The sequence below is a fragment of the Phyllobates terribilis genome, unplaced genomic scaffold (assembly GCF_046119375.1).
Source record: "Phyllobates terribilis strain yellow unplaced genomic scaffold, ASM4611937v1 Scaffold_7__3_contigs__length_470593459, whole genome shotgun sequence".
NCBI classification, from domain to species: domain Eukaryota; kingdom Metazoa; phylum Chordata; class Amphibia; order Anura; family Dendrobatidae; genus Phyllobates; species Phyllobates terribilis.
Window position 1 is genome coordinate 375,243,390 of NW_027362767.1, and position 27,452 is coordinate 375,270,841.

A 27,452-nucleotide genomic window follows, 5' to 3' on the forward strand; every position below is an offset into this window, starting at 1 on the left:
TTTCAGAGAAAAACATAGTTTAATACCTGGAGGGGAATGAGCTGAATGGGAGACTAGTCAGATAGGTGGGTCTCTGGCAGCTTCTCCCCACCCACCGCCCTTGAGTGACAGGTCTCTCCCTATATATGCAGGGAGGAAGAGACCTGTCACTCCATGGCAGGGGCCGGAGAGAAGCTGCCGGTGACCCTCCTATCTGAAATGATATTCCCTAGTATCCAACACCTGACCCCACAGTAGTGTAAATTTTCAGGATTTGTGATTAATTTATGGCAAAGTTTTCTAGATTTGTAAAGTGCATTGTAACTTCGAAAGTTGATAAAACTGTTTAGAAGAAGATGGCTTGCGCAGAGTAACTGAGTTTTCTTGTATTTTTGCAGGGTGACTCCGTCATACATTATAAGGTATGTGCTGTTCTATAATCAGTAACGTTCTACATAATAACTGCATCTAATAAATAATATGTAACTGATATAATAATCCAAAACAATAATACATACTGTAATTCCACATGTGTTAATTCATAGTTTTGATGCCTTCAGTGTGAATGTACAATTTTCATAGTCATGAAAATACAGAAAGATCTTTAAATGAGAAGGTGTGTCCAAACTTTTGGTCTATACTGTATTTATACATGTAAATGAGATCCCCTCTGAGGCCTAGTTTTTCTAAGCTAAACAAGCTCAACTTTTCCATCCGCTCGTCATTTTGGAGGCCTCCATCCCTTGTAATAATCTAGTTGCCCACCTTTGAACCTTCTCTCAATTTCTAATATCCTTTTTAAAATGTGGAGCCCAAAATTTGATCCCGTATTCTAGATGTGGCCTCATCAGTGATTTATAAAAGGGTAGTATTAACTGAGATCACAGGCTTTTATCTCATTTAGTCGCATTAAATATATAACGCCAAAAAGCGAAGTTAATGGAGGAAATTACACACTCTCATCGGAAGACGACCGATGAGATGACCAACCTGATGAAGATGAGAGATGACCAACCTGGACGCACTCAGGTCACTCTATTGTAGATGTGTTGGTCTTTACTTACCTTCAGGACTTCAGCCATTTATGTTTGGCAGGGGATGATGGCAGTAGGTCCCAAAAAAAGCCCCATTGGAAGATCTCCTTCTCTTTGAAGGTCAATGTAATTTGTAGAGTAGAGCTGCCCAGCACAGCGCACCTTCTTCTTTGTTCTCTAGCACATTTTTCCATAGAGGAAATTACACTAGTGGAACATATTTTACCAGTAATAGTCATGGGAATTTAGTAGATGTTTGGAAACACTACAGTGGGATGTAAAAGTTTGGGCACCCCTGGTCAAAATTACTGTTATTGTGAACAGTTAAGCAAGTTGAAGATGAAATGATCTCTAAAAGGCCTAAAGTTAAAGATGACACATTTCCTTTGTATTTTAGGCAAAAGATATATTTTTTCATTTTAAAAATTACAAAAGGAAAATGGGCATATTCAAAAGTTTGGGCACCCTGCATGGTTAGTACCTAGTAGCACCCCATATTGAAAGTTATACAGCTTGTAAACGCTTTTTGTAGCCAGCCAAGAGTCTTTCAATACTAGTTTCATGGATTTTCATTCATTCTTCCTTGGAAAATTCTTCCAGTTGTGTGAGATTCCTGGGACGTCTTGCATGCACTGCTATTTTGAGGTCTAGCCACAAATTTTCAATGATGTTCAGATCACGGGACTGTGAGGACAATTGTAAAACCTTCAGCTTGCACCTTTTGAGGTTGTCTATTGTGGATTTTGACGTGTGTTTAGGATCATTATCCATTTGTAGAAGCCATCCTCTTTTGAACTTCAGCTTTTTTTACAGATGTTGTTAGGTTTGCATCAAGAATTTGTTGAAATTTCATTGAATCCATTCTTCCCTCCACACGTGAAATGTTCCCCGTGCCATTGGCTGCAACACAATCCAAAAGCATGATTGATCCTCCCCCATGCTTAATGGTTGGCTAGATGTTCTTTTCCTGAAATTCTGTGCCCTTTTTTCTCCACACATACCTTTGATCATTGAGTTCTATTTTAACCTCATTGGTCCACAGGACTTGTTTCCAAAATGTATCAGGCTTGTTTAGATGTTCTTTTACATACTTCTGCCCCTGAATTTTATGGTGAGGATGCAGGAGAGGTTTTCTTCTGATGACTCTTCCATGAAGGCCATGCTTGTGCCGGTGTCTCTGAACAGTAGAACAATGTACCACTACTCCAGAGTCTGCGAAATCTTTCTGAAGGTCTTTTGCAGTCAAACGAGGGTTCTGATTTACCTCTCTAGTAATCCTATGAGCAACTTATAAAGCTGTGAAATTTGCAAAGGAAATGTGTCATCTTTAACTTTAGCCCTTTTAGAGATCATTTCATCTTCAACTTGTTTAACTGTTCACAATAACAGTAATTTTGACCAGGGGTGCCCAAACTTTTACATGCCACTGTATTTCTTTTTATTTAGGTGGCAGGGGACCAGGTGTTATATCTGCCCCTGTTTTCAGCTCTGCTACATCTTATCCTGTTTGTTTATTGCTATGTACTTAAAGGGAACGTGTCAATGGAAAAGGCACAGGGTTTTCTTTGTTACATGTATTTTTTTTTATTTTGGCAATGTTTTTTCCCCTCATTTCACAATCTCTATTAAAATAAAAAAATAGTACTTACGCAATTTTAGACTCCCTGTCCTTTCATGAAGAGTTTTCAGCAAACTTGTTATCACAGGCAATGACTGGTAAATACCTCTATACTGACAACACAGGATCCACCAATCACAATAGGCGATGTCACAGCTCCCCTGCTCCCTCTCCCTTCACAATGGCTTTTGCACATGCTCATTCGATGCTTCGATACAAAAGATAGACTCAGAGTCTGTTCATTGCTACTAATGTGCATGTTCAATTCCTGAAACACCAGGAAGTATAAGTCTAGAACAGCTCCAGTAGAAAGTGTGAAAATTTAAAGATTTCTCATTCTTATTAAAGAACGTGATATAAAAAAATATTACTAAAAATGCAAAAGAAAAAAAAACATTTAACATAAAAATCTGATTTAGGCAATAGATTGTTTTATGATGACAAATTCCCTTTAACTCACTGATAAAATGTGTTTTTGTATTGCAGGGGTCAGCCAGTAAATGCTGTCTCACAAGTAAAGACCCCAACCTCTTTCAATGGATTCCAGAAGAGGTAATTATAGTATTTTTTTTAGGCCTGGCTGAGACTATGTGACTATACAACTTTAAAGCTGCTAACAATGGTTCCTATACTTCAGTTACTTCCAGCTGTAGAAAGAGGATAGGAGTATAAGTGGCGAGATTGTAAAAAATAATTGGAACAAGAACCTGGCACAAAGCCAAAATTGTGTAACCCCCCCAAATGTATTCATCTCAGTTACAGCACAGTCCAGCCTCGGACATCAAACAGCCTCCCAAGAGTGCCCACAGCTACAGGCCAAAAGATGTCCACAGAGGAATACAAGAAATTGTAAGATATACAGTATAAATTGTAATCCCCACATTGTGGTCTTACAGTATCTATCCTCCGTTGGTCTATTCCAGCCAACAGTCCTTGTTTTTTTTTAAGGACTTTATAGTGCATGCAAATTTGGGTAAAATAGTGGTGGTATGCCCCCAATTTAGAAGTGAAATGTTGGTGGGCTTTGGCAGGTAATATAATTGTGGTACTGATTTTGCTATTTTGGACAGGGCACCGTATAATGTAAGGAACAGATCTACAGATCTGTCAGATGACGAGGAGCCTCATACACAACAGGAACAAGCCACACGGTAAATAATGCTTATTAATTTATAGATTGTAGAAGCACAATTTTACAAACAGCAATGTCCTTGCCTGTAAAGCTATTTTGTATATTGTGCAATCACTACACACTTTTATCACTATAGAATGTATGGATTTTGTATATTAATTTTCTTTTTTGCTGTTGCAAGGACTGAACAAGCCAACAGCGTATTAAGGAACACATCATCGAGGGACCGATCCTACGTCATATCTGCAGCTAAAAGAAACAGCGGGTGAGCTCTTGCTTGATGCATTGATAAAGAGGCGCTCTTAAAGTGTCTCATTCTTTAGGAACTGCATGAATAACACAACTTACAGTGCTCACACATCCCTAATATCCAGTTGTGGCCAAAACGTTTGAAATTGACATAAATTTTGATTTTTGTACCGTTTTTTTCTTCAGTTTTTATAGTGGCAATTTGAATTAACTCTATATTGTTATGACGAGTGATCAGGCAAATTGAAAAAAATATTGCAAAATCAATCCCTTACATGAAAATGACCTTAATCACAAAAAAACCCCACTTACACTGAACTTCATCCCTGCATCAAAGCAACCTGCTTAAACAATTTCATGCTGATGGAATTATTAAAACAGACTGGTTGTTTTAAAAGGTGGCTGGTGCTTGAAATCATTGTCTTCTTCTGTTAAACATGAATACCTTCAAGGAAACACATGCAGTCAACATTGCCTTGCATCAAAAGAGCTTTACAGGCAAGGACATTGTTGCTTGTAAATTGTGCCCCTAAAATCAACCATTTATCGGATCTTCAAGAACTACAATTGCTATGAAGAAGCAGAATGTTTTGCGGTGTTTCATTTTATGGCTAGTTTATAGTAGTGGTTTCTGGATTTTCACCCTAAAGTGATCAGGAACCTCAGAGTTCTTTATGAGGGGAAAGGAACTCTAGCCCATACTGAAAAAGTTGTATGAAGTTAGAAAAGAGGGCCTACGTTTTTTTCCCCTGGAAACACTCTTGTCCATGGGCTGTGTCTGGTATTGCAATTTATCCAAATTTCCTAATCCCAAGCAACCACATTAACCAATTCTAATAGTCCAGATAGAATTCAGTGGAAGTCATATAAACTGGAAATGTGGATTCAATTAATTTCACACTTAGGTCCTCTATATTACTGGTACTCCTACCAATCACTAGGTCAATTCCACCTTGTAAAAACGGTGAAAGACATTTGGCAAGTTTAGTATTTTTTTGGATTTTACTCTAAAGTCCTTTTGCCAGCAATATACTTAAATGACGCTGCTCTCTTGCTACCTAGGAAAAGTAAAAAAATTAGACTACTTTATGTGCTTCATTATTCAAGAACAGAACCCTTTAAGGCCGCCTATCGAATGAACAAAACTCTACTTTTTATTTTGTAATCACTTTGCCCAATGAGATAGAGATAAGTTAGGGCTACTGCAAAGATTAAAGGAGTTGTCCTGTTAGAAACAGCTATCCACAATCATCAAGATGGGTGATAAGTTGATGATCGGTGTGAGTCCCACTCCTGGGGCCTGCACCCATCAGTAAATAGGGGATTTTTATCCTTGTTACAAAGTGACATGGTAGGTAGGACGCCCAACCATTGTTCCATTTATGGGGCTCGGCAGCCCCATAGGACATGAATAGAGCACAGGTTGAGCATGGGCACTGCTGCTTCATTTTAATGGGGTGTAGGGATTTAGCTCATTGGTAATTGGCAGCGTTCACACAGGCACGCAGTTTCTTGTCCAAACAGGAAAGTTTATTAACTCCATAAACTTCCAGCAGAAAGTAATAACAAAACAAAGAGTCCATACAGCAGTATGGGAAACACAGCGGTTCAGCCCCTCAATATTCAAAGTCCAACACTCGGCCTCTTGTATAGTCTAAGCAACTTATACAGGTCCTCCACCTTGCATCTACAGACCCAAATACCAGAGGTGTTTGCACCTCTACCCCCAGACAAGGAATCAAACAGCTCAGCTGTCCTTTTTAACCAGCTGCACCTCCTGGATTGGAGACTGGGAATGACTAGTCTCACCCATCTCATCTAATCATTCCTAATAAATCTGGACCCATATATTGGCGCTATTAACCCTCTCAGCGCCTCCTATCCAGGATTCTGCCCACCGCTTGTCTACATGGGATAAAAGTGCCCCAGAAGTCAACAAGTTAACACTTTTCTTGTGGATAATTGATAACTTATTTTCACTGGACTTCTCCCATTCAAGGATATGTGCCCACTCTCTAAACAGTAAGTGAAATTGTGAGTAATTTGGAAAACAAGCCTTTCATTTTTGGGTGAAGAAATATAGAAAAATAGATAAACAATTGCTTATTCAATTACTATTAAATTAGAAAAAAAAATGTTCTTCGTGTCACATTTCTCATTGTAATATTGTATTTCAGAATCGGAACACAGGAAACATCGAACCCTTTTGTGGCAAAAAGGTGAGATTATTTATTTGGGCAAACTTTTTTGCAATTATATCGCAATAAATGAAAACATATTTTGTTACCTATTTTTTTGTTTTGTTTTAACTTGTAAGAACTCTTACAGTATTTTTTACCCTTTTAGGGAATTTTGAGTTTCCAGATGAGGTCCTCTGTTCAGGATCCTTATCAGGAGCGGTTACAAGGCCTGTCCTCGCCTCCTGCTCTGTATTGCACAGGCTGCCCTTTAATATGAATAAGATTGGCCACTGCTTGATTGACAGTTTGGACCTGTGACATCATTGTGCCACTGCCCCAAACCGTGCGCCCACGATGCTGTTATATGAGGCCGCTTTGTCTCTGCAGCACTGGAGGAGCGCAGTTGCACTGAATTTGCCCGTATCAGGAGCTAACAGTGCACTCCAGCGATCCAGCCAGCTTCAGTGCAGTGCTTACAAGCTCTATCGGAAAGAGCTTGTAAAGACCCCAGATTTCCTTACAAAATAGCCAGAAGTCATACATTTCTTTCTTTTTTTTGTTCTTAAAGGGTGCAAATAGAAGAAGAACACAGCCCAACCCAGAAGAGTCAAACGCTGCCTAAAACCCTGTCTTCGTATCTATACGATGATAATAAAAGGTATGTATTATATTGATGCTCCAATAATCTTTGCTAGAGGCGTTCAGGAATTTTACTACTAGGATGTCATCAATATGTGGTATGTGTGGGTACCTCTAGGACTTCAATCAATTGAGAGAAAAAATAGGGGTTTGATCTAATGCCATGTGATGATAAAATAGCGTCACATCAATATTCCCCTACTATTCCTTTTTCCTTATTATGGTTTTGCTTGTTTAAATTACCAATATCAGATAGTGGGAAAACAATATGGCCGGGCACGTCACCCTCTTTTAAGGCATTTGCCCTGCTTTTCGATAGGGCCCAACAGGGTCATTCCAGGGTTAGTCCATCCCTTCTGTCTTTTATGTGACCTTGCCTTTACATCCCATAATTTATTATAAGCCATTGCCAACTTATTGCTGCTATTTGATGCATTTCTCTCTATTATTTTTTTGTTAAAGAGTAAAGTTCGCCCAAACATATTGGACGAACATCAGCTGAACCCACCGATATTGATGGGTTTGGCCGACAGTCTAATGTTTATGAGGGCTCCCGCCATATGATTGATTGGGGGGATAAGGATCTTGCATGTCCCATTTTGGACGGCCGATCCTTTTGTTCTCCCTGACATATGCTGCCCCCAGAGATGTTTGGCAGCGGCTCTCTCATAGAGAACACAGGAGCACTCCTGTGTATAAGAGAGTCGGCCATGATGGCTGCTGGTCAAACAATCGGCCAAACTATTGTTTGGCTGACCACTATCTAAAATGTATGGGGGAGATTTATTCCCAGCACTTCAAGTTATCATCAATCCACATGACGTGATAATTTGCTGATTGGTGGGGGTCCAATCAATATCACCCCCACCGATCCTGAGAATGGAGCTCTGAAATACTCCGTCAGATTAGAGCCCTGGTCTTTTAGTAATATAATATATATAATAAATGTCAAGGGATTGTACCACTCAGATAGCCCCTTTCTATATACCCTGTTGAGGCATATAGATGCTAAAGAGGGGCTCTTCATCTTAGGACCTCCTTTGTTATCCAGATTAAAGAAGTGAAAAAAAAACAAACGCCAGTTTCATCCATGTATTACATGCCAGCTCTTCATTCCAGTGGCCGGCATGTACTCCTCAATTTAAAAGGGGTTGTCTTGATGAACTAGGTGACACCTTGTATGATCACAATGAAGAAGAAATGATATTAATATTCCTTCTTGGGTTACCTACTTCAGTTTTTGAAGATGTTTTTTAAACTTGATGCTGTGTTGTTTGATGCCAATTATTTTATTTTTTTTTTTTGCTTTAGGGTTGAAAACCACTGGAAAGAAACACAAGCAAAGCAAGCAACTCCACAGGCAGCCCCCTCCGGACCAGTGTAAGTTTTTTGTGTTTTATAATATAACTCATGCATCAAACTACAATTTACGTGCCCCAAAATATCCCCTTTGACTTGTCGATGGTTGAAGTCGTCAGATAGTCAGTGTGTCAGAATTCCTGTTGTCCTTCTACAGTTTGACCACTAGTGACTGCTATTGTTCACCTTAATAATTGTGCTGCGATTCCACTCATCACTGGAGGCTGCTGCTGCGTTCTGCAATTGCCCTTTACTAAGATAACAAATTCTGAAGCTGTGGAATCCATCTTGTTTCCTGTTTGGGCCCACTTAAAGCCGCATGGATCTCTCACTCATTGCTTGAGTACTGTGTCTAGCTGTTTAGTCTAGTTCAGGGGTCTCAACACGCGGCCCACGGGCTGCATTTGGCCCCTCCGGCTGATTTTTGCGGCCCGCAGGCACAGACCCCGTAACGATCGCGGCTCTCTCCAGTAGCCGCGGACATCAGCACTGTAATGCAGAGTATTGCCGCGCAGAAACCGGCTCTCTGCACAGCAATACCAGTGTCAGCCGCCGCCAATCAGAGGCCAGCAGCTGACATCTACGTCCCAGCGCAGCGGCGTATGACGTCACTGCCATGCGCAGATGTCAGCTGCTGGCCTCTGATAGGCCGGCGGCTGACACTGGTATTGCTGTGCAGAGAGCCGGTCTCTGCGTGGCAATACTCTGTATTACAGCGCTGATGTCCGCGGCTACTGGAGAGAGCCGCGATCGTTACGGGGTCTGTGCCTGCGGGCCACAGGTGCAGAAAGGACGCCAAGGGAACGGAGGACAGGTGAGAATCTTTTTTTTTTTTCTCTGTCATGTGAAATACAGCACAGGGGACCTGTGCTCAGTATAGGGTGGGGGGGCACTGTGCGCAGTATGGGGGGGGACGGGGACCCTGAGCGTTGTATGGGGGGGACGGGGACCCTGTGCGCAGTATGGGGGGGGGCGGCCCTGTGCGCAGTATGGGGGGGGGACCTGGATGGGGGACATGTCTGCAACATAAGGACCAGGATGGGGGACCATGTCTGCAATATAGGGGACCATGTCTGCAATATGGGGGATCTGGATGGGGGGACCATGTCTGCAATATGGGGGACCTGGATGGGAGACCATGTCTGCAATATTGGGGACCTGGATGGGGGACCATGTCTGCAATATGGGGACCATGTCTGCAATATGAAGACCATGTCTGCAATATGGGGGACCATGTCTGCAATATGGGGGACCGTGTCTGCAATATGGGGGACCTGGATGGGAGACCATGTCTGCTGGAAGGGGGACCATGTCTGCAATATGGGGGACCTGGACGGGAGACCGTGTCTGCAATATGGGGGACATGGATGGGGGACCATGTCTACAAGATGAGAACCAGTTCAAAAGGTGTATAGAAAATAAAATGGTATCACTAAAAATGTCACTATGTCATGCAAATAATGCGGCCCCCCAAATTAAATGTTTTTCCGTGTGCGGCCCATATGCTCAGCTGAGTTTGAGACCCCTGGTCTAGTTCCAGTCTCCAGCTCCTGGACTGTCTTACCCAGATTGTTCTCACCTATCTACGGATTGTGTCCTACAACTCTTTTGCTAACTCCAAGAACTTTACTATAGCTTCCTGTTCCTGCTTGTGCTCCTCCGGCCACTGGATTCCAGCAGTGCTACGCCAGTATCCTAACACAGTGTTAGAAAAACATTAGTAATATCATCCACTGTGAATAGCTAAATTCAACCATATAGAAATGCCATGAGGTCTACCTGGAAGTTGTGGACCCCTTGGGTTGCAATGGGCTTGGTTTGAGTTACACTAAGGAGTGGGAACTCTGGGATGTGAGAAGTGTGGTCAGACTAGCCGAGGGTGGCAGACTTCTATCAATACGGTTGTAAAGCAGAAGATCAGGGCAGGCGGCAGACAAGAATCAAGGTCAGGTGACAAGCCACATCTGAAACTGGAAGACTACATTGAAGCACACCTTTTCACGGACAGGAACTACACTGTGTCCCAAATTATTATGCAAATAATATTTTCTCATATTTTCCCAAATTACCTATATGAATTGCAGTCATTGTAATTTTCCAGTCAAATAACTATTCGAGTACAATTGAAAGGTTTTTGTACAAACTGCCTATGATAACAGTATATTTAAAAAAAAATAAAAAACTCAAACTGCACTCAAAATGCATGTTCCAAATTATTATGCACAGCAGAGTTTTCAACCTTTTCATTTTAATAAAGAACAAAAAAATGGTCATTTTTGAAATTATAAGCATTAGCAGGTTATTACAAACTTTATTCTAGGTGATGTTACATTTTCACATAGGACCCCTTGTTCGAAAGGAGCTTCTGAACTCTCTCGTCCATTGAATTTGTCAGGTTTTGGATGGTTTCTGCTTTAATTGTTTTGCATGAGGACAGAATACCCTCCCAGAGCTGTTGCTTAGATGTGAACTGCCTCCCGCCATCATAGACACTCCTTTTGATGATGCTCCAGAGGTTCTCAATGGGGTTGAGGTCAGGGGAGCATGGGTGCCACACCATAAGTTTGTCCCCTTTTATGCCCATAGCAGCCAGAGATGCAGATGTGTTATGTGCAGCATGAGACGGGGCATTATCATGCATGAAATGATCTCGATGGTCCAGATGGATGGAGTGGAGGATGGCTGGTTGATGGACACCCCATGCAAACATGGCTACGGCGCTAACAAAGAGGAGGTGGAGTAATGTTTTGGGCTGGAATCATGGGGAGAGAGATTGTCGGCCCTTTTAGGATCCCTGAAGGGGTAAAGATGAACTCCATAATGTATGTTGACTTTCTCAAACAGCACTTCCTTCCATGGTTCAAGAAGAAGAACCGTGCATTCCGCAGCAAGATCATTTTCATGCATGATAATGCCCCGTCTCATGCTGCACATAACACATCTGCATCTCTGGCTGCTATGGGCATAAAAGGGGACAAACTTATGGTGTGACCCCCATGCTCCCCTGACCTCTACCCCATTGAGAACCTCTGGAGCATCATCAAAAGGAGTGTCTATGATGGCGGGAGTCAGTTCACATCTAAGCAATAGCTCTGGGAGGGTATTCTGTCCTCATGCAAAACAATTGAAGCAGAAACCATCCAAAACCTGACAAATTCAATGGACGAGAGAGTTCAGAAGCTCCTTTCGAACAAGGGGTCCTATGTGCAAATGTAACATCACCTAGAATAAAGTTTTGAGTTGAAAACTGTTTGATTTCAGTTTGTAATAACCTGCTAATGCTTATAATTTCAAAAATGACCATTTTTTTGTTCTTTATTAAAATGAAAAGGTTGAAAACTCTGCTGTGCATAATAATTTGGAACATGCATTTTGAGTGCAGTTTGAGTTTTTTATTTTTTTTAAAATATACTGTTATCATAGGCAGTTTGTACAAAAACCTTTCAATTGTACTCTAATAGTTATTTGACTGGAAAATTACAATGACTGCAATTCATATAGGGAATTTGGGAAAATCTGAGAGAATATTATTTGCATAATAATTTGGAACACAGTGTATAGCTCCTTATTCCGGTGCATTTTTGGGGGTCCGTTAAGTATCTGAGGTCTGTTGAGCATTGGCTGGGGAAAAAGGATCAGACCCTTAAAAAGACTAGGAGTGATTTATTTAAAGCATTAGAGGTCTCAGGCAGAGGAGGGTACTGGCGGCCATATGACAGCAGCAGGAGAGCTAATGGAGAAAGTAAAGTGGATGGCACCGGCAAGCTGGCAGATAAATAATAAAAAGAAATAAACTCGTAACGCTGAACATCCAGCTTATGATTCCAGGTGGTCAATGGGGTATTCATCAGCCTGATGTGATGGTCATTTAATTTCTGGGTGTCTAGAGGCAATAATAATCCTTTATGGTCAAGTGACCGGCTTTGTCCTGGTGGTCCTGTGGCGGACAGATCCTACCTCAGTGATGGCGAACCTATGGCACGCGCGCCATCGCCTCAGCACTTACAGGGGGAGCTCTGCGCCGGGCTGAGGGAGCAGAGCAGTTCAGCAATGCACTGAGTGCAGCGGGAAGGGTACACCAGCTGCATCACTAGGCAGTAGGCACATTGATTCAGGGCCTGTGAATCAAATCTCTTGGGCTGCATGTTTCTATTAAAGAAAGTTTATTTTGTTTTAATGTACAGTGCCTGCGTCTCAGTGTACTGTACAGTGCCTCTTCTGCTTGCTCCTCCTCCTGGTTAGTTGCTTTGCTTTCAGCCTGTGCTGCAGATGCAGAAGAACGTCTGCACACACAGGGCTGGCAACTACACTCATCTCCTGGAGCAAGTAGCTAAGGACCATCAAGATTAGCTGCTGTTTGTGTCATTAGAGCAGCAGTGACAGGAGCAGCCCTGTTAGAGATTACTAGCTGCGATCTAGTGCTAGTGAATAGTGAGTCTGAAGCTCCATTGGCTGATCGGTGCAGTATCAGATTTCTCATCCGCACACTGCACCGACCAGCCAGCTCAGAGCAGACACTAAGTCACTGCTTATAATCACTAACAACACTGTGTCCTGTTAGGCTGTGTGCCCACGATGCGTTTTTTGTGTGTTTGCAGCGGCAATTCCGCTACAGAAACGCTTAAAAAACGCATGTTAGAAGGTCTGCCATGGTCCCCAATGATAATCCGCATGTGCTGTGCACATGCTGCAGAAATTTCCGCTGCGGATTATTATTGCGGAAAAAAACGCAGCACTACCAATTATTTTGCGGAAGCGCTGCATTTTCGCCGCCATTGACTTCCATTGGAACGCATGGATTACGCATCACTGGATCTGTACATGCGGAATCCAAGCTTTTCAATGTGCGGATGGTACCCGGGTGTGGAGGACAGGAGACTCTCCTCCAGACCCGGGTACCATAGCACCTGTAAAAAAAAAGAATAAAATAAATATTATACTTACCTTCTGATGGTCCCCGGTCTCCTTGTCTTCACTAGCCGGCAGCTCGCGGTGGACTGAAGGACCTGCGCTGACGTCATTTAGTCATGTGACGGCAGGTCCTTCAGTGTAGTGTACCGCGAGCTGCCAGCAAGCCAGGACGGATCGAATAAAGACTCCGGGGGCCATCGGAAGGTAAGTATATAGTTATTTTTTTAATTTTTTTACCATTCTTTTACAGTCACACTATATAAATCCATGCCATTTGCATGGATTTATATAGTGTGACCAAGTTGTCAAGCACTTTACAAGTGATGCTAAAATCGCTTGGAAAGCACTTGACACCCGCATGCGGAAATGCATGTGAAGAACGCTTCACATCCGCATGTCCCTGGCAGGAAAAACGCATGCACAATCCGCATGTACAATCCGCATGTACAATCCGCATGTACAATCCGCATGTACAATCCGCATGTACAATCCTCATGTACAATCCGCATGTGCAGTCCGCTTGCGTTTTTTCTGCCAGGGAGATGCAGAAACGCTCAGGAAAAAATCCGGAGCATTTCTGCATCATGGGCACATAGCCTTACTGCTGCTCTGATTATTCCAGGCTGACCTCTGATCCTATCCCCCTCCTACACTGACGAAAATATATTGTCTGCTATGCACATACTCAAAGATACCCCTGCTTGCTCTCCCTTGCCCCTGCCTGCTCTTTTGCCCCCTCTCTGTTGCCCCTGCCTGCTCTCTGTTGCCCCTGCCTGCTCTCTGTTGCCCGCTCTCTGTTGCCCCTGCCTGCTCTCTGTTGCCCCTGCCTGCTCTCTGTTGCCCCCTCTCTGTTGCCCCTGCCTGCTCTCTGTTGCCCGCTCTCTGTTGCCCCTGCCTGCTCTCTGTTGCCCCTGCCTGCTCTCTGTTGCCCCCTCTCTGTTGCCCCTGCCTGCTCTCTGTTGCCCGCTCTCTGTTGCCCCTGCCTGCTCTCTGTTGCCCCTACCTACTCTCTGTTGCCCCTACCTACTCTCTGTTGCCCTTTCTCTGTTGCCCCTGCCCGCTCTCTGTTGCCCGCTGTTTCACCTGCCTGCTCTGTTGCCCCTGCCTGCTCTCTGTTGCCCACTTTGTTTCACCTGCCTGCTGTTGCCCCTGCCCGCTCTCTGTTGCCCCTGCCTTCTTTGATACACCTGCCTGCCCTCTCTTGCCCCTGCCTGCTCTCTCTTGCCCACTGGTTCCCATGTCTGCTGTTGCCCCTGACTTCTTTCTAATACACCTGCCTTCTTTGATACACCTGCTTGCTTTCTGTTGCCGCAGCTTGTTCTCTTGCCCCTGCCTGCTCTCCCTTGCCTTTGCCTACTTTGTTTTACCTGCCTGCTGTTGCCCCTGCCTGCTCTGCCATACACGTTTGCTTTCTGTTGTCCCTGCCTGCTCTGTTTCCCCTACCTGCTCTCTGATATCTGCCTGCTTTTTGTTTCCCCTGCATTCTTTGATACTCCTGCTTGCTCTCTGATACACCTGCTGGCTGTCTGTTGCCCCTGCCTGCTTTCTGTTGCCTCTGCCCGTTCTGTTTCCCCTGGCTGCTTTCTGATATACTTGCTTGCTCTCTGTTGCCCCTGCCTTCTTTGATACACCTGTTTGCTGTCTGTTTCCCCTACTTTCTCTGATACGTCTGCTTGCTCTCTGTTGCCCCTGCCTGTCCTTTGTTGCCCTTGCTTGCTCTCTGATACGCCTGCTTACTGTTGCCCCTGCTTGCTCTTTAATTGTAAAGTGCTGTGGAACATGTTGGCGCTATATAAATAAATATTATTATTTGATACACCTGCCTGCTCTCTGTATGAGTTGTTTTTCCTAAACTAAGTACTCAAGTTAAATTGCGTGTTGGCACTTTGTAATAAATAAGTGGGTTTTGGGTTGCAGTTTCGGCACTTGGTCTCTAAAAGGTTCGCCATCACTGTCCTACCTAATAAGTGTCAAACTTATAATCAGAGCTCCTAAACTATGGTTGTCACATTTCACCAAAAGGTTTAGACAACAGGACTCACCGTAGACCGTGGTCAGTGCCCCCTCAGCTGCTGATGTAGATTAACACAGAATGATGGTTATAAAGGATGATAAAGTGGAGGGCGGCTTTATGTTCACAATAACATACTTACATTAGCATTATATATTCATACCGCCTCATCTTGATTCTTGGTTACATCATGGCATCGCCACAAAAGGAACACAAAACTGTATTCTATCTACAGAACCGACAGAAGCAGCAGCCCAAAACTAACCTCTTACTCTACAAGCAACATCGTGGAGACCAAAAAGTCACAAATAAAACCCGAACCAGCGAAGATCACAGTTGTCAGAGAAGAAAGGTCTGATATACCGTATACTAATTTATATAATGTAATATATCACATTACTTTTACTTTTTAAGCACTTATTTTAATATACTTTTTCATTATGGATAATTGATTGCACTCCTTCTCAAACCGTTTATCTTATGCATTAACTACATTTGGGCTGCCCATAGACTTTATATGTCTTTGCGGTCCACCCTTTACTCTGCACTGACGTTCTAAAACGTCAATGCATTATAAGCAAAATGCATGACATTGTGCAGCGGTGGGGGTAGGGAACCAGCTGTCAGACACAGCCAGACTCCCCACAGAGAAGATAAACATGTTTTATTACCATTTTTACCTTGTCAATCTTTATATATAGAGCACTTGTATATATAGATTAGGAAGCACATGCCTGTGCTTCCTCCTACAGAGCCAGTGAACATATATGTGATGGCTGGGTGTAGGGATGGAGCAGGAGCTGCTGGGTACTAGGAGACCCAGTCAGCTCAGCTATGCAAGCAGGAGGCTAAAATTCTCCTATAACTCAGGCTAATATACCAGCCCCAGCTACAGGGGAAGTCAGCAACAAAAATCATTTATTAATATGTTAAAAATTCCCCCCAAAAGTCTTTTAAGACATCACGGAGGCACATTGTTTAAAATAAATGAAAATAAATAGCAAAAATAAAATAAAGCATAAATAATTAGACAAAATTGCCAGTGTAAATTGTTGTTTCTAGCACACTCCCCCCACCCCATTAAAAAATATGTCCAATATATAAGAATTATTTTTACAGAAAGGGGAATGCAGTTTAAAATGTTTTTGTGGTCGTAAAAAAAATTAAAAAAATATGAAAAGAAAAAAAAGCATATAAAAATGACAAAAATTAGGAGGCAAAAATTGCTTAAATGTCCGAGCAAAAAGTTTTTTTGTACAGTCGTTAAAAGCACAGGTATGATACAGAATGAGTTATCAGATAGTCCATCAGTGAGCTCATTCTGAGGTCTGACAGGAGAGTTTCTAACTATTTTATGCCTTTTTTTTAGTACCTCTCAATTGACTTATGGCCACACACCTTATCAAAGTTGTGCAGGGAAACAAAAAGCCTGTTAAAACCAAACAGTGCAAAATTTTTAATAAAACCCAATTTCCAAAATTTTTTTTAACCTGAAATACATGCATATTAGTAAAAAAAGAAAAATGCCTGCAAAGGTGGACATTCCCTTTAACTACAGTGACCTCTTCTGGCAAAATGTGGAATTGAGCAACAAATACAGATCTTCAGCAGCTGAATGAAACCTATTTTTATTAAATAGAACGATGACTAAAGTTGGTGATAGACCGAGACTATTTTGCCCAATAAATTAAAATTGTATTTATTAGTGATTTTGTAATATTTCAAGTTACTGAATATGCGACTTGTACTAAATAAAGTAATTTTATTATCACTTATACTTTTTTTTACCCATCAATAGTCAGTATGCCTGGGTGAGCTAAATGGGATTGTCCCATAAACGCCATAATTTACATTTCTACAGCATGGGTGATAAAAACTCTATAGTGTTGAATCTCTGCCCCCACTAACAACAAGAATAAGGGTCTTAAAGTCCCCTGTGTTATTAGAGTGCTACTGAGCATGTGCGACCAGTGCTCTACTAACTGTCAATAGGAGTGATGGTCGCACATGCTCATTATGACTTTAGAACCCCAGTTCATGGGATCATTGGGGTGCTAGGATCTAGCCTTCTAGTGATCATACCTGTGCTGTGGAAAGGTGATCAATATCATTTATAGGACATACCCCTTCAATTATTAATTCACAAATTTGGAAGAATTGAAATTTAATTTAAATTCTTTATTTTTTTTAGAAACAATAATGAGAAAAATGTTTCCAAACCTGTCACAGAAAGCGAAGTCCCTACAATTACTACAAGAACGGAAAGGTGGGTAAAGGATTTATGTCTTTTTTTAGGAAATTTATATTGAACAATGAATCATAGAAATCAGTTCAGACACAAACTACATTATACAGAGGAAGCCCCTGGCAGGATAAGTGCAGGCTGTGTATCTAGTATGATGAGTGATTATCAATGTGATACTCATGGGCCGGGTCACAGAGTACAATTGGTAAAGACCACAAGTCTTCCTGACTGGTGACCCGGCCCATGAGTGTCCCATTGATAATACTTGTAAAGAGACCTAAATTATTTTTGCCCCTTTTTAAAGTGCTAAGGTTTTTTTCCAAAAGTAACGTTATCACCAGGATGTGTCCTGTACCAGAGAGTGGAGATCTGACATCTGGGGTCCTTACCTATCATTAGATCGACGGGTCCATGGCCGGTTCCTCTTCTCAGTGTTGACCCCTATCAGAATGTTTTGTGGGTTTTACCTCCAGACATTAAGCCTGATATTGGCCAACATGGTTACTAATCTCTCCCATTTGGAATGAGAATTAAAAGTTACTAAAAAAAAAAATTAGCATTTTGTTATTTGTACTTTTTGTTGGGGTTCCATGCACGAAGAGCTCACAGATAATAAAGCTGTTCTCCTCGGCAGCCAATCATGTTCCTTTTTTCTTGATCTAAACGATGCCAGCAAATGAGAGATGTATTCTGATTGGTCGAAATAGACAACTCCTGCTGTCCGCACTTGCTTTCATACGTGGTCCTACAACGTTTTCAGGATCGCTGAAGACTTTATTTCCACCTTTTGTGAGCGGAATTTTCTGCGGAGCTGCACCTTTTACCGTTCTAACCTGTTTTACCTGTACGTGTGTCTTTGTCATACTGTTCCCTTTGGCAGGGTGGAGACCACAAAGAAGAGCGACGCTCTCCCAGAATCCCTGTCTTCTTATCTGTATGATGATGTCAACAGGTAATCTATGCCAATCATAGAAAATCTCTGGCCCCAATTCATCAAAGTGTTTACGCCAGATAAAGCACTTTGAAAAGTCGTAACGTTTTTGTGTAACACAAGGTTGTGCAAACATTTTGCGCTTTCTCCAGCTTGTTTCACTCAGCTGTGTCAAAGTGAGAGGAGCTGGGTGGGACAGTGGCAGAACAGGGAGTGGCAATGCCCACTTGTCTAATTCATGATGAGCTGTGGCATTCCTTACTCCACAAATCTTACTCCAGTCGTTGACTGGAGTAAGATTTGTAGTGAGGAGCATGGAAGCACATACCACTTTAAAAATGTGCCGGATTCATGAAGAGATGTGTGCCAGCATGAACAACATCACTGTGAACAACACCAGAACCAACGTGAACAACACCAATTTCGATTAATCAGGACTTTAGGTGCTGACGCTTATATGGGATCAATAATCCTGATGATGTCTAGATTATCACATAGGCATTAATGTGGTTTTGTTCTGAAAAATGGTAGCCAAACACACAGAGCAACGTCATCCAAACACATTAGTTTTTTCAGAACTGGGTGACCATCTAATAGATATGGGCCTTAACTTTTCAGCTACTGCTGAAGTCAGGGTAAAGAGGAAAGAGGGATGGGGCATATTTGACTTCAACATACCCAATCCTTTCATAATCTTGCGAGATAACTTGCCATCAGAGGTGTCTGACGACAACTTACTCCCCTCTCCTAGTTGAGAACACATGCACACTGTACCGAAAATACATGTGTATAGATGGAAAGACAGGAATAGCTTAAAGAGACCCTGTCACAAGGTCCAAAGTGGGCAGTTTTTTCTTTTGTTTTATTCCTGCTGCTCCCTTTAGTATTTTGTTTTTCAGTTTTATTAAATCCACCATACTGTTCCAGAGATATAGGCCTTTTCATTTAGCACTCATTTTTATGTTCTTTATCAATGGGGCGGTGCTTACAGGTTAATAATGCAAAGCAGCATTAAGACATGCCCCCGAGGAACCTTTGAGCCACGCCCCCTTGTAAAGACCATTTAGCACTGAATAAAAAGACCCATATCTCTGGAACTGTACGGCGGATTTAAAAGAAACAAAAACCGGAATTCTCAGGAGAGCAGCAGGATAAAATAAGAGCAAAAATGTCCAACTTTTGACCCAGTGACGGGTCCTCTTTTAGCGCATATTAAAGCAAACAACGATTACTGATATAACCAGAATCATATCTATTATTACATGCTGCTGAGATAGGGAACTTTAATGCTGTAATATATAAAAATATATTTAGTGTATATATCAGGACTGTTTATTGTATTTTTAGGTTTGAGGAAAGTAGGAAATCAAATCAACCTGCACAGACACCATCACAGACAGTAACTACCAGGTTGGTTCCATAGTTGAATCCTCTCGACCATCCTATCACCGGCAACAATCCACCTCACTGACATTATTTGTCCTCCGCAGGGTGACAGAGCGTTCAGAGAGCCCAAAACTGACCTCACGGAGCACCAACATGGAGAGCGCACCTTCAGCTGTGAAGACCGAGCCCGGGAAGATCACAATAAGAGAAAGTGGACCCCCTGCTAATACAGTGGCTACAAGGAAGGAAAGGTGGGTCGCGGATTTATCTCTTTATTAGGATATTTCTATTGAATGGTGAATTATTGGAATGGAATCGGAAAGCAAATGATGAAATATACACAGAAGGGAGGGAGCAGGATGTGCGCAGGCTGCTCACCTACAGCAGCGGAGCTGTGTACAGATTATGTGACTATGAATGTGACATGCATGGGCCTTGGATCAGGAAGACTTGTGTTGTAAAAAAGCATAAAAGTCAGTAAGAGAAGATGTAACGCGCTCAACATCAAAAAAAGGACCCGGATACTGGCTCTGGGACGGGAATGCAGAGATGAAGAGCAAAAAGTGTCAGTAAGTTAGAAGCCTGACAGCAAATGAAGTTTTCTAATTGCCAGACAATAGGGCGAATCCATGTCCAGATCCACGGCAGTGCAAACTGGAAATGTGCAACACATCCACAGCAGACATCAGAGGGTCAGCCTTGGATTTCTGCTGCAGAAAATACACACCAAAGACTTCCCCCAAACATTGGTTCAGCTGCCTGTGAATTGAAGAGTATTTTTTAGGCTGAGCTCGTTTTAGGCTGAGCTTGAATTTTGTGCTTTTTGCATCGAAAACCAAAAATAATGCCAGTGCCAAATTCATTAGATGGCGGAAACCAACATCACCCGACAGACCCAACTGATAACCACATACTCCCTTGAGTTTCCATCATTGTGTCTATTATTTTACCATAAATAAAAATGTATTTTTTGCTGACTTTTGGAACAAAATTTGTCAAAAGATGTGAACATAGTCTTAAGGGTTTTTTTTTTTACCCCTTTTTAAAGCAGTGAGGATTTTTCCAAAACTAAAGTTGTGTAATATCACTAGTGAGTGGAGGTCTGAAGTCCAGGACCATTACCTATTACCTATTAAAGCTGTTCTCCCTGGCAGCCAATCACTTTCCATTTCTATTTATCTAACCCATGCTACCATATGAGAGATGGATTCTTATTGGTCGCAATAAACTACAACTCCTACTGTCCGCACTTGCTTTCATACGTGGTCCTACAACATTTTCAGGATCGCTGAAGACTTTATTTCCACCTTTTGTGAGCAGAGTTTTCTGCGGAGCTGCACCTTTTACCGTTCTAACCTGTTTTACCTGTACGTGTGTCTTATATTAGCATGAAATGTAAATACACAAATCATATTTTTCTCCTTGACAGGGTGGAGACCACAAACAAGAGCAACGCTCTACCAGAATCTCTGTCTTCTTATCTGTATGATGATGTGAACAGGTAATCTATGCCAACGACGGACAATCTATGCCCGGTATCAGGACCTTAGGTGATGATGCATCTATGGGATCAATGATCCTGATGAGAGAAAAGTGGAGAAATTCACCAACTTAGCTCAGTTTTTCAGTTCATGGGAAAAATTCATGAGTCCACTCATCTCAAGTTGATGAATCCAATCTTTGACTTGATTGCACCATCTCTCGTCCAATCAGATGATGCAGGAGGAGATCAGGATCGGGCGATTCTCCAGGCAGATAAGTCACTGACGGATGAGTTTGTCAGCCGATTGCTCCGCTTTTTTAATACAAAAATGGGGGCGTTGGGTGAAATAGCTATTTGGCCGCCAGTTTTCTAAGGTCCTTCATTCTCCCTGAAGTCTTCTATGTAGTTGAAAACCATTCTTCTCTTCTCTTCTTACTTATCTGCCTGCGAAAATGGATGAAATATGAGCGATATAGTATATTTTAGAACTTTGTTTCTTCTTATTAATTCAAAGGAATAAAAAAAAACCTAAGAGTGGCAATCAGACTGAATTATTTTAAGAATTGTATATATTTGCTTACTGTAGATGCCAAAGTTTTAATAAATTGTCTAAAAGTGGTAAACACATCATCCAAGCTTCGGGACTTGGTGACCTTCTAATGTATATGTGTCACAACTTTCCTATTATTGCAGATGGTAAAAATAAAAGAGAGATGGGGCATATTAGAATTCAAGATGCCCAATCCTTTCATAATCATTGAAGATAAGCTGCTGCCATAGGTGCTGGACCGCGGCTTACTCCCCTCTTAGTATTAAGAGCACATGCACAGTAGGCTGTAGCAAAACATTATACTTAGCGTTGGCCTAAAACAACATTTTTGTGGGAAAAACTAAAATTTTCATTTTTTCCTTCCACATTGCTTTAATTCCTGTGAAGCACCTAAAGTGTTAATAAACTTCTTGAATTGGATTTTGAGCCCTGTGAGGGGTGCAGTTTTTAAAATGATGTCACTTTTGGGTATTTTCTGTCATATAGACCCCTGAAAGTCACTTCAAATGTGATGTGGTCCCTAAAAAAATTGTTTTTGGAAATTTTGTTTGAAAAACTAGAAAATGCTGATAATCTTTTAACCCTTCTAACTTCCTGACAAAAAAAAATTATGTTTTAAAAATCATGCTTATTTAAAGTAGACATGTGGGAAATGTTATTTATTAACTATTTTGTGTGATATAACTACCTGGTTTAAAGGCATAAAAAAATTAAAAGTTTGAATATTGCAAAATTTTCTGCAAAATTTCGTATTTTCACACTTAAACGTTAAAAAAATTCAACCTAAATTTCCCACTAACATGAAGTACAATGTGTCACGAAAACCAGTTTCAGAATCACTGGGATCCATTGAAGCGTTCCAGAGTTATTACCTCATAAAGTGACACTGGTCAGAATTGTAAAATTTGGCCTTGTCAGGAAGGTGAAAGCAGGCTTGGGGGTGAAGGGGTTAAAAGAAACAAAAAATGGAATTCTCAGGAGAGCCGTAGGTCCTCTTTTAGCGCATATTAAACCAAACAACAATTACTGATATAACCAGAATCATATCTATTGTTACATGCTGATGAGATAGGGAACCTTGATGCTGTAATGTGTGTATATATATATTTTATTTTCAGGTTCGAGAAAAGCAGGAAATCAAATGAACCTGCACAGACACCATCACAGACAGTAACTACCAGGTTGGTTCCATAGTTGAATCCTCTCGACCATCCGATCACCGGCAACAACCCACCTCATCGGCATTATTTGTCCTCCGTAGGGTGACAGAGCGTTCAGAGAGCCCAAAACTGACCTCATGGAGCACCAACATGGAGAGCACACCTTCAGCTGTGAAGACCGAGCCCGGGAAGATCACAATAAGAGAAAGTGGACCCCCTGCTAATACAGTGACTACAAGGAAGGAAAGGTGGGTCATGGATTTATCTCTTTATTAGGATATTTCTATTGAACGGTGAATTATGGGAATGGATTCAGGAAGCAAATGACGAAATATACACAGAAGGGAGGGAGCAGGATGTGCGCAGGCGGCTCACCTACAGCAGCGGAGCTGTGTACAGATTATGTGACTATGAATGTGACATGTGTAGCTCGGCGTGGGACGGTAGCCACGGGTGAGGCACTCGTCCCCTTTTACGCCCCTATGTGCTACTTGAAGTGTGGACTTGTGCTGTGTGGGCCTTACACCCGTTCAGGCCTCTTGCGGTCGGTGGTGTGGGCTCGCCAAGACCATATGCTCCGCCGTTCAATGAGAGAGACCACAATTCAAAAATAAACTCTTTTCTGAACGGTAACTTGGTAAGGGTTATATACAAGGGATAGCGGGTACAAATTCTTAGGGATGTTTCTTTTGCAGTATGAAACATTTTCCACACAGTAACCTTCCTTTGTAATCTGCTCCAGGGCTTTTAGGCACACTGTTTCATCGTACTTCACCACAACCGCAGCTTTAATGCTATAGTCTTGATCGGCAAGTCTCCTCACTTGCTCTGCGGTTCCACATCCTTTTTCTTGCACTACTGGCGCCCTGAAACCCCAGCCCTCAGGACCCTCACTAGTCTGTAGTACTCAGTCCTGCTTGGGTTTGTTACCTTCTGCGTTACAAGATCCAGGGTTCATGACTCGGTGTCCTCTCCAAGGACCCTTCTCCGGAAGACCACTCAGTCTCGTCAGTCACTTACTCTTCAGGATCTTGTTATCCCCTGTTCTTTGTCTCCTCTCACTCCAGATCACCCCTAAGGAAGCTCTGCTCACTTTGCACTTCCAACTTAAAATAACTAAATATCAGGAAGCAGTCACTTGCCCTAACTCTAACCCCAACCCCCTTAGAGCTAGTCCCAAACATTAACTCTATCCTAACTCACCCTATCATCATTACCTATATTACAGTCCATTATCTACATCCTACACTACCCATTTTATATATTATGGCTTACACTATCACATCCTACACTATACATTACTGCACACTATACTAACAATACTTATCACACTCTATATCACAATCCACATTAGACAATATATGCATACATACAAAAGACATAAGACATAGTACACACACATCGTGATTGGTGTCTTCAGGGGTGGGAACGCTGCAGCACAGTCCACCATCCTTACACATGCAGGGGCCATAGGTCAGGAAGATTTGTGTTGTAAAAAAGCATAAAAGTCAGTAAAAGAAGATGTAACACACTCAACAGCAAAAAAAGGACCTGGATACCGACTCCCGGACAGGAATGCCGAGATGTACAGCAAAAAGTGTCACTAAGTTGTAAGCTTGGATTTCTGCTGCAGAAAATACACACCAAAGACTTCCCCCAAATGTTGTTTCAGCTGCCTGTGAATTGAAAAGTACTTTTTGGATGATTACCATCTATACTCGTCGTAGGGTATGTGCACACACGTTGAGCTTTGCTGCGTATTTGCTGTCCATTTTTATGCAAATTTTCAGCTGCGTCTGGCAGTACCAGCAAAGTCTATGAGAAACCAGAATTCACTGTTCCCACATGTTGCTTTTCGTTTGCTGCGTATTTTCAGTGATTAGAAAAACGCTGAAAGAAGCGACATGTCACTTCTTTCAGCTTTTTTTCAGCATTTTTTCACCCATAGAAAATAATGGGGGGGGGTGAGAAAACGCTACAAATACGCAGCAAAAACGCACCTGCGTACTTTGCTGCATATGTGCAGCGTTTTTATATGGCAAAATAGAATGGGAGTCTTTTTTTTCACAGAACTTTATGTGCATTACTAAATAGAGACAGAAGGACAGTGAAAAAAACGCTGCAAATACGCAGCAAAAGCGCAACAAAAAACGCAGCTAAACCTGCATTTTTGACACAGCTAAGCTCCTGCCAGAGAAAAGTTATCAGCAGATTTCGTGCAGATTTTGGTGCAGAAAACGTGCAGAAAAAACACAACGTGTGTGCACTTACCCTTAGGCTGAGGTTGAATTATGTGCTTTCTGCATAGAAAACCAAAAATAATGCCAGTGCCAAATTCATTAGATGACGGAAACCAACATCGCTCGACAGACACAAGTTTCCATCATTGCGTCTGTTATTTTACCATAAATAAAAAAAATTTTTGGGGACTTTTTTGACAAAATTTGTCAAAAGATGTGAACATAGCTTAAGTTTTTTTTTTTTTGGCCCACTTTTAAAGTAGTGAGGGTTTTTCCAAAACTAAAGCTATGTAATATGACTAGGATGTTCCATGCATCGGTGAGTGGAGGTCTGAAGTCCTGGACTTTTATTTATTAGTAAATTGGAGGGTCCGCTCCCTCTTTCTCTGCTCGGTACTGATCCTTCCCAGGAGCTATACACAGTGATCAGTATGTTTTTGTGGGTTTCTCCTTCCTGACATCCAGCCTCAGCCTTTTATCCTTTTATTGGCTGACCTGGTTACTAATCTCCTTGGACAATAGATACTAAAAAAAATTACATTTTGCAACTTGTATATCTTATTGGGATTCACGCATGAAAAGTGCACAGGTAATAAAGCTGATTTCCCCGGCAGCCAATCACTTTCCATTTTCTTTATCTAACCCATGCTACCACATGAGAGATGGATTCTTATTGGTCGCAATAAACTACAACTCCTACTGTCCGCACTTGCTTTCATACGTGGTCCTACAACATTTTCAGGATCGCTGAAGACTTTATTTCCACCTTTTGTGAGCAGAGTTTTCTGCGGAGCTGCACCTTTTACCGTTCTAACCTGTTTTACCTGTACGTGTGTCTTATATTAGCATGAAATGTAAATACACATATCATATGTTTCTCCTTGGCAGGGTGGAGACCACAAACAAGAGCAACGCTCTACCAGATGCCCTGTCTTCTTATCTGTATGATGATGTGAACAGGTAATCTATGCCAACGACGGACAATCTATGCCCAGTGTCAGGACTTTAGGCGATGACGCATCTATGGGATCAATGATCCTGATGAGAGAAAAGTGGAGAAATTCACCAACTTAGCTCAGTTTTTCAGTTCATAGGGAAAATTCATCAATCAACTCATCTCAAGTTGTTGAATTGAATCTTTAACTTGATTGCACCATCTCTCGTCCAATCAGATGATGCAGGAGGAGATCAGGATCGGGCGATTCTCCAGGCAGATAGGTAGCTGACAGATAAGTTTGGCAGCCGATTGCTCTGCTCTATTAATACAAAAATGGGGGAGTCGGGAGATATAGCTGTTCAGCCGACAGTTATCTAAAGTCCTTTATTCTCCCTGAAGTCCAGTACAGTTGAAACCAGAAGTTTACATACACTATATAAAAAGACACATATGCATGTTTTTCTCAATATCTGACATGAAATCAGAATGAACCTTTCCCTCTTTAGGTTAAGTAAGATTACCATAATTTTTAATATTTGCCAAATGCCAGAATAATGAACAAAAGAGAATGTTTTAAGGAATTTTTATTACTTACTGCAAAGTCAAAAGTTTACATACACTAAGCTTACTATGCCTTTAAACAATTCTGGACCGCCCATATGATGATGTCATGTATTTGGAAGCTTCTGTTTTTTTGGCAACATCTGAGTTAATTAGAGATACACCTGTGGATTTATTTTAATGCTCACCTGAGACACTGCTTCTTTGTGTAGCATCATGGGAAAGTCTAAAGAAATCCAAACCAAGATATCAGGAAGAGAATTGTGGACTTGCACAAGTCTGGCTCATCCTTGGGTACAATTTCAAGATACCTGAAGGTGCCTCATTCATCTGTACAAACAATTATACGCAACTACAAACAAGATGGGAATATCCAGCCATCATACCGCTCAGGAAGGAGACGGGTTCTGTGTCCCAGAGATGAACGTCCGACATGTGCATATCAACCCAAGGACAAAAGCAAAAGACCCTGTGAAGATGATGGTGGAAGCTGGTAGGATTGAGTTAATAATCACAGTGAAACGAGTACTGTATCAACATGGGCTGAAAGGCCACTGTGCAAGGAAGAAGCCATTACTCCAAAAGAAACATGAAAAAGCCAGATTAATGTTTGCAAATGCACACAGGAACAAAGATCTTAATATTTGGAGACATGTGCTGTGGTCTGAAGTTCAACTAAAATTGAACTTCTTGGGCATAATGACTATCTTTACGTTTGGAGGAAAAAGGGAGAAGCTTGAAAGCCTAAGGACACCATCCCAACTGTGAAACACAGGGGTGGCAGCATCATGTTGGGGTGTTGTTTTGCTGCAGGAGGGACTGGTGCACTTCACAAAATAGATGGCAT

At 41.8% G+C, this 27,452-nt stretch overlaps 1 protein-coding gene across 6 annotated transcripts in view; it reads left to right on the forward strand.

Annotated features, from left to right (window-relative positions):
* The window catches only part of ZNF185 (zinc finger protein 185 with LIM domain), a 162,721-nt gene that overhangs the window by 61,822 nt on the left and 73,447 nt on the right, over window positions 1-27,452 (forward strand). For 3 of the 6 annotated variants that reach the window (XM_073641374.1, XM_073641372.1, XM_073641375.1), the window contains exons 6-22: window positions 378-401; window positions 3,118-3,183; window positions 3,388-3,480; window positions 3,702-3,782; window positions 3,945-4,028; window positions 6,190-6,231; window positions 6,761-6,850; window positions 8,143-8,211; window positions 15,348-15,464; window positions 17,304-17,378; window positions 18,238-18,309; window positions 19,636-19,698; window positions 19,779-19,925; window positions 21,104-21,175; window positions 22,826-22,888; window positions 22,969-23,115; window positions 25,996-26,067. In XM_073641374.1, the coding sequence (XP_073497475.1) occupies window positions 378-401; window positions 3,118-3,183; window positions 3,388-3,480; window positions 3,702-3,782; window positions 3,945-4,028; window positions 6,190-6,231; window positions 6,761-6,850; window positions 8,143-8,211; window positions 15,348-15,464; window positions 17,304-17,378; window positions 18,238-18,309; window positions 19,636-19,698; window positions 19,779-19,925; window positions 21,104-21,175; window positions 22,826-22,888; window positions 22,969-23,115; window positions 25,996-26,067 (1,377 nt within the window). The remainder of the gene's footprint in view (window positions 1-377; window positions 402-3,117; window positions 3,184-3,387; window positions 3,481-3,701; window positions 3,783-3,944; window positions 4,029-6,189; window positions 6,232-6,760; window positions 6,851-8,142; window positions 8,212-15,347; window positions 15,465-17,303; window positions 17,379-18,237; window positions 18,310-19,635; window positions 19,699-19,778; window positions 19,926-21,103; window positions 21,176-22,825; window positions 22,889-22,968; window positions 23,116-25,995; window positions 26,068-27,452) is intronic. The other 3 variants (XM_073641376.1, XM_073641377.1, XM_073641373.1) reach the window with 2 other exon arrangements.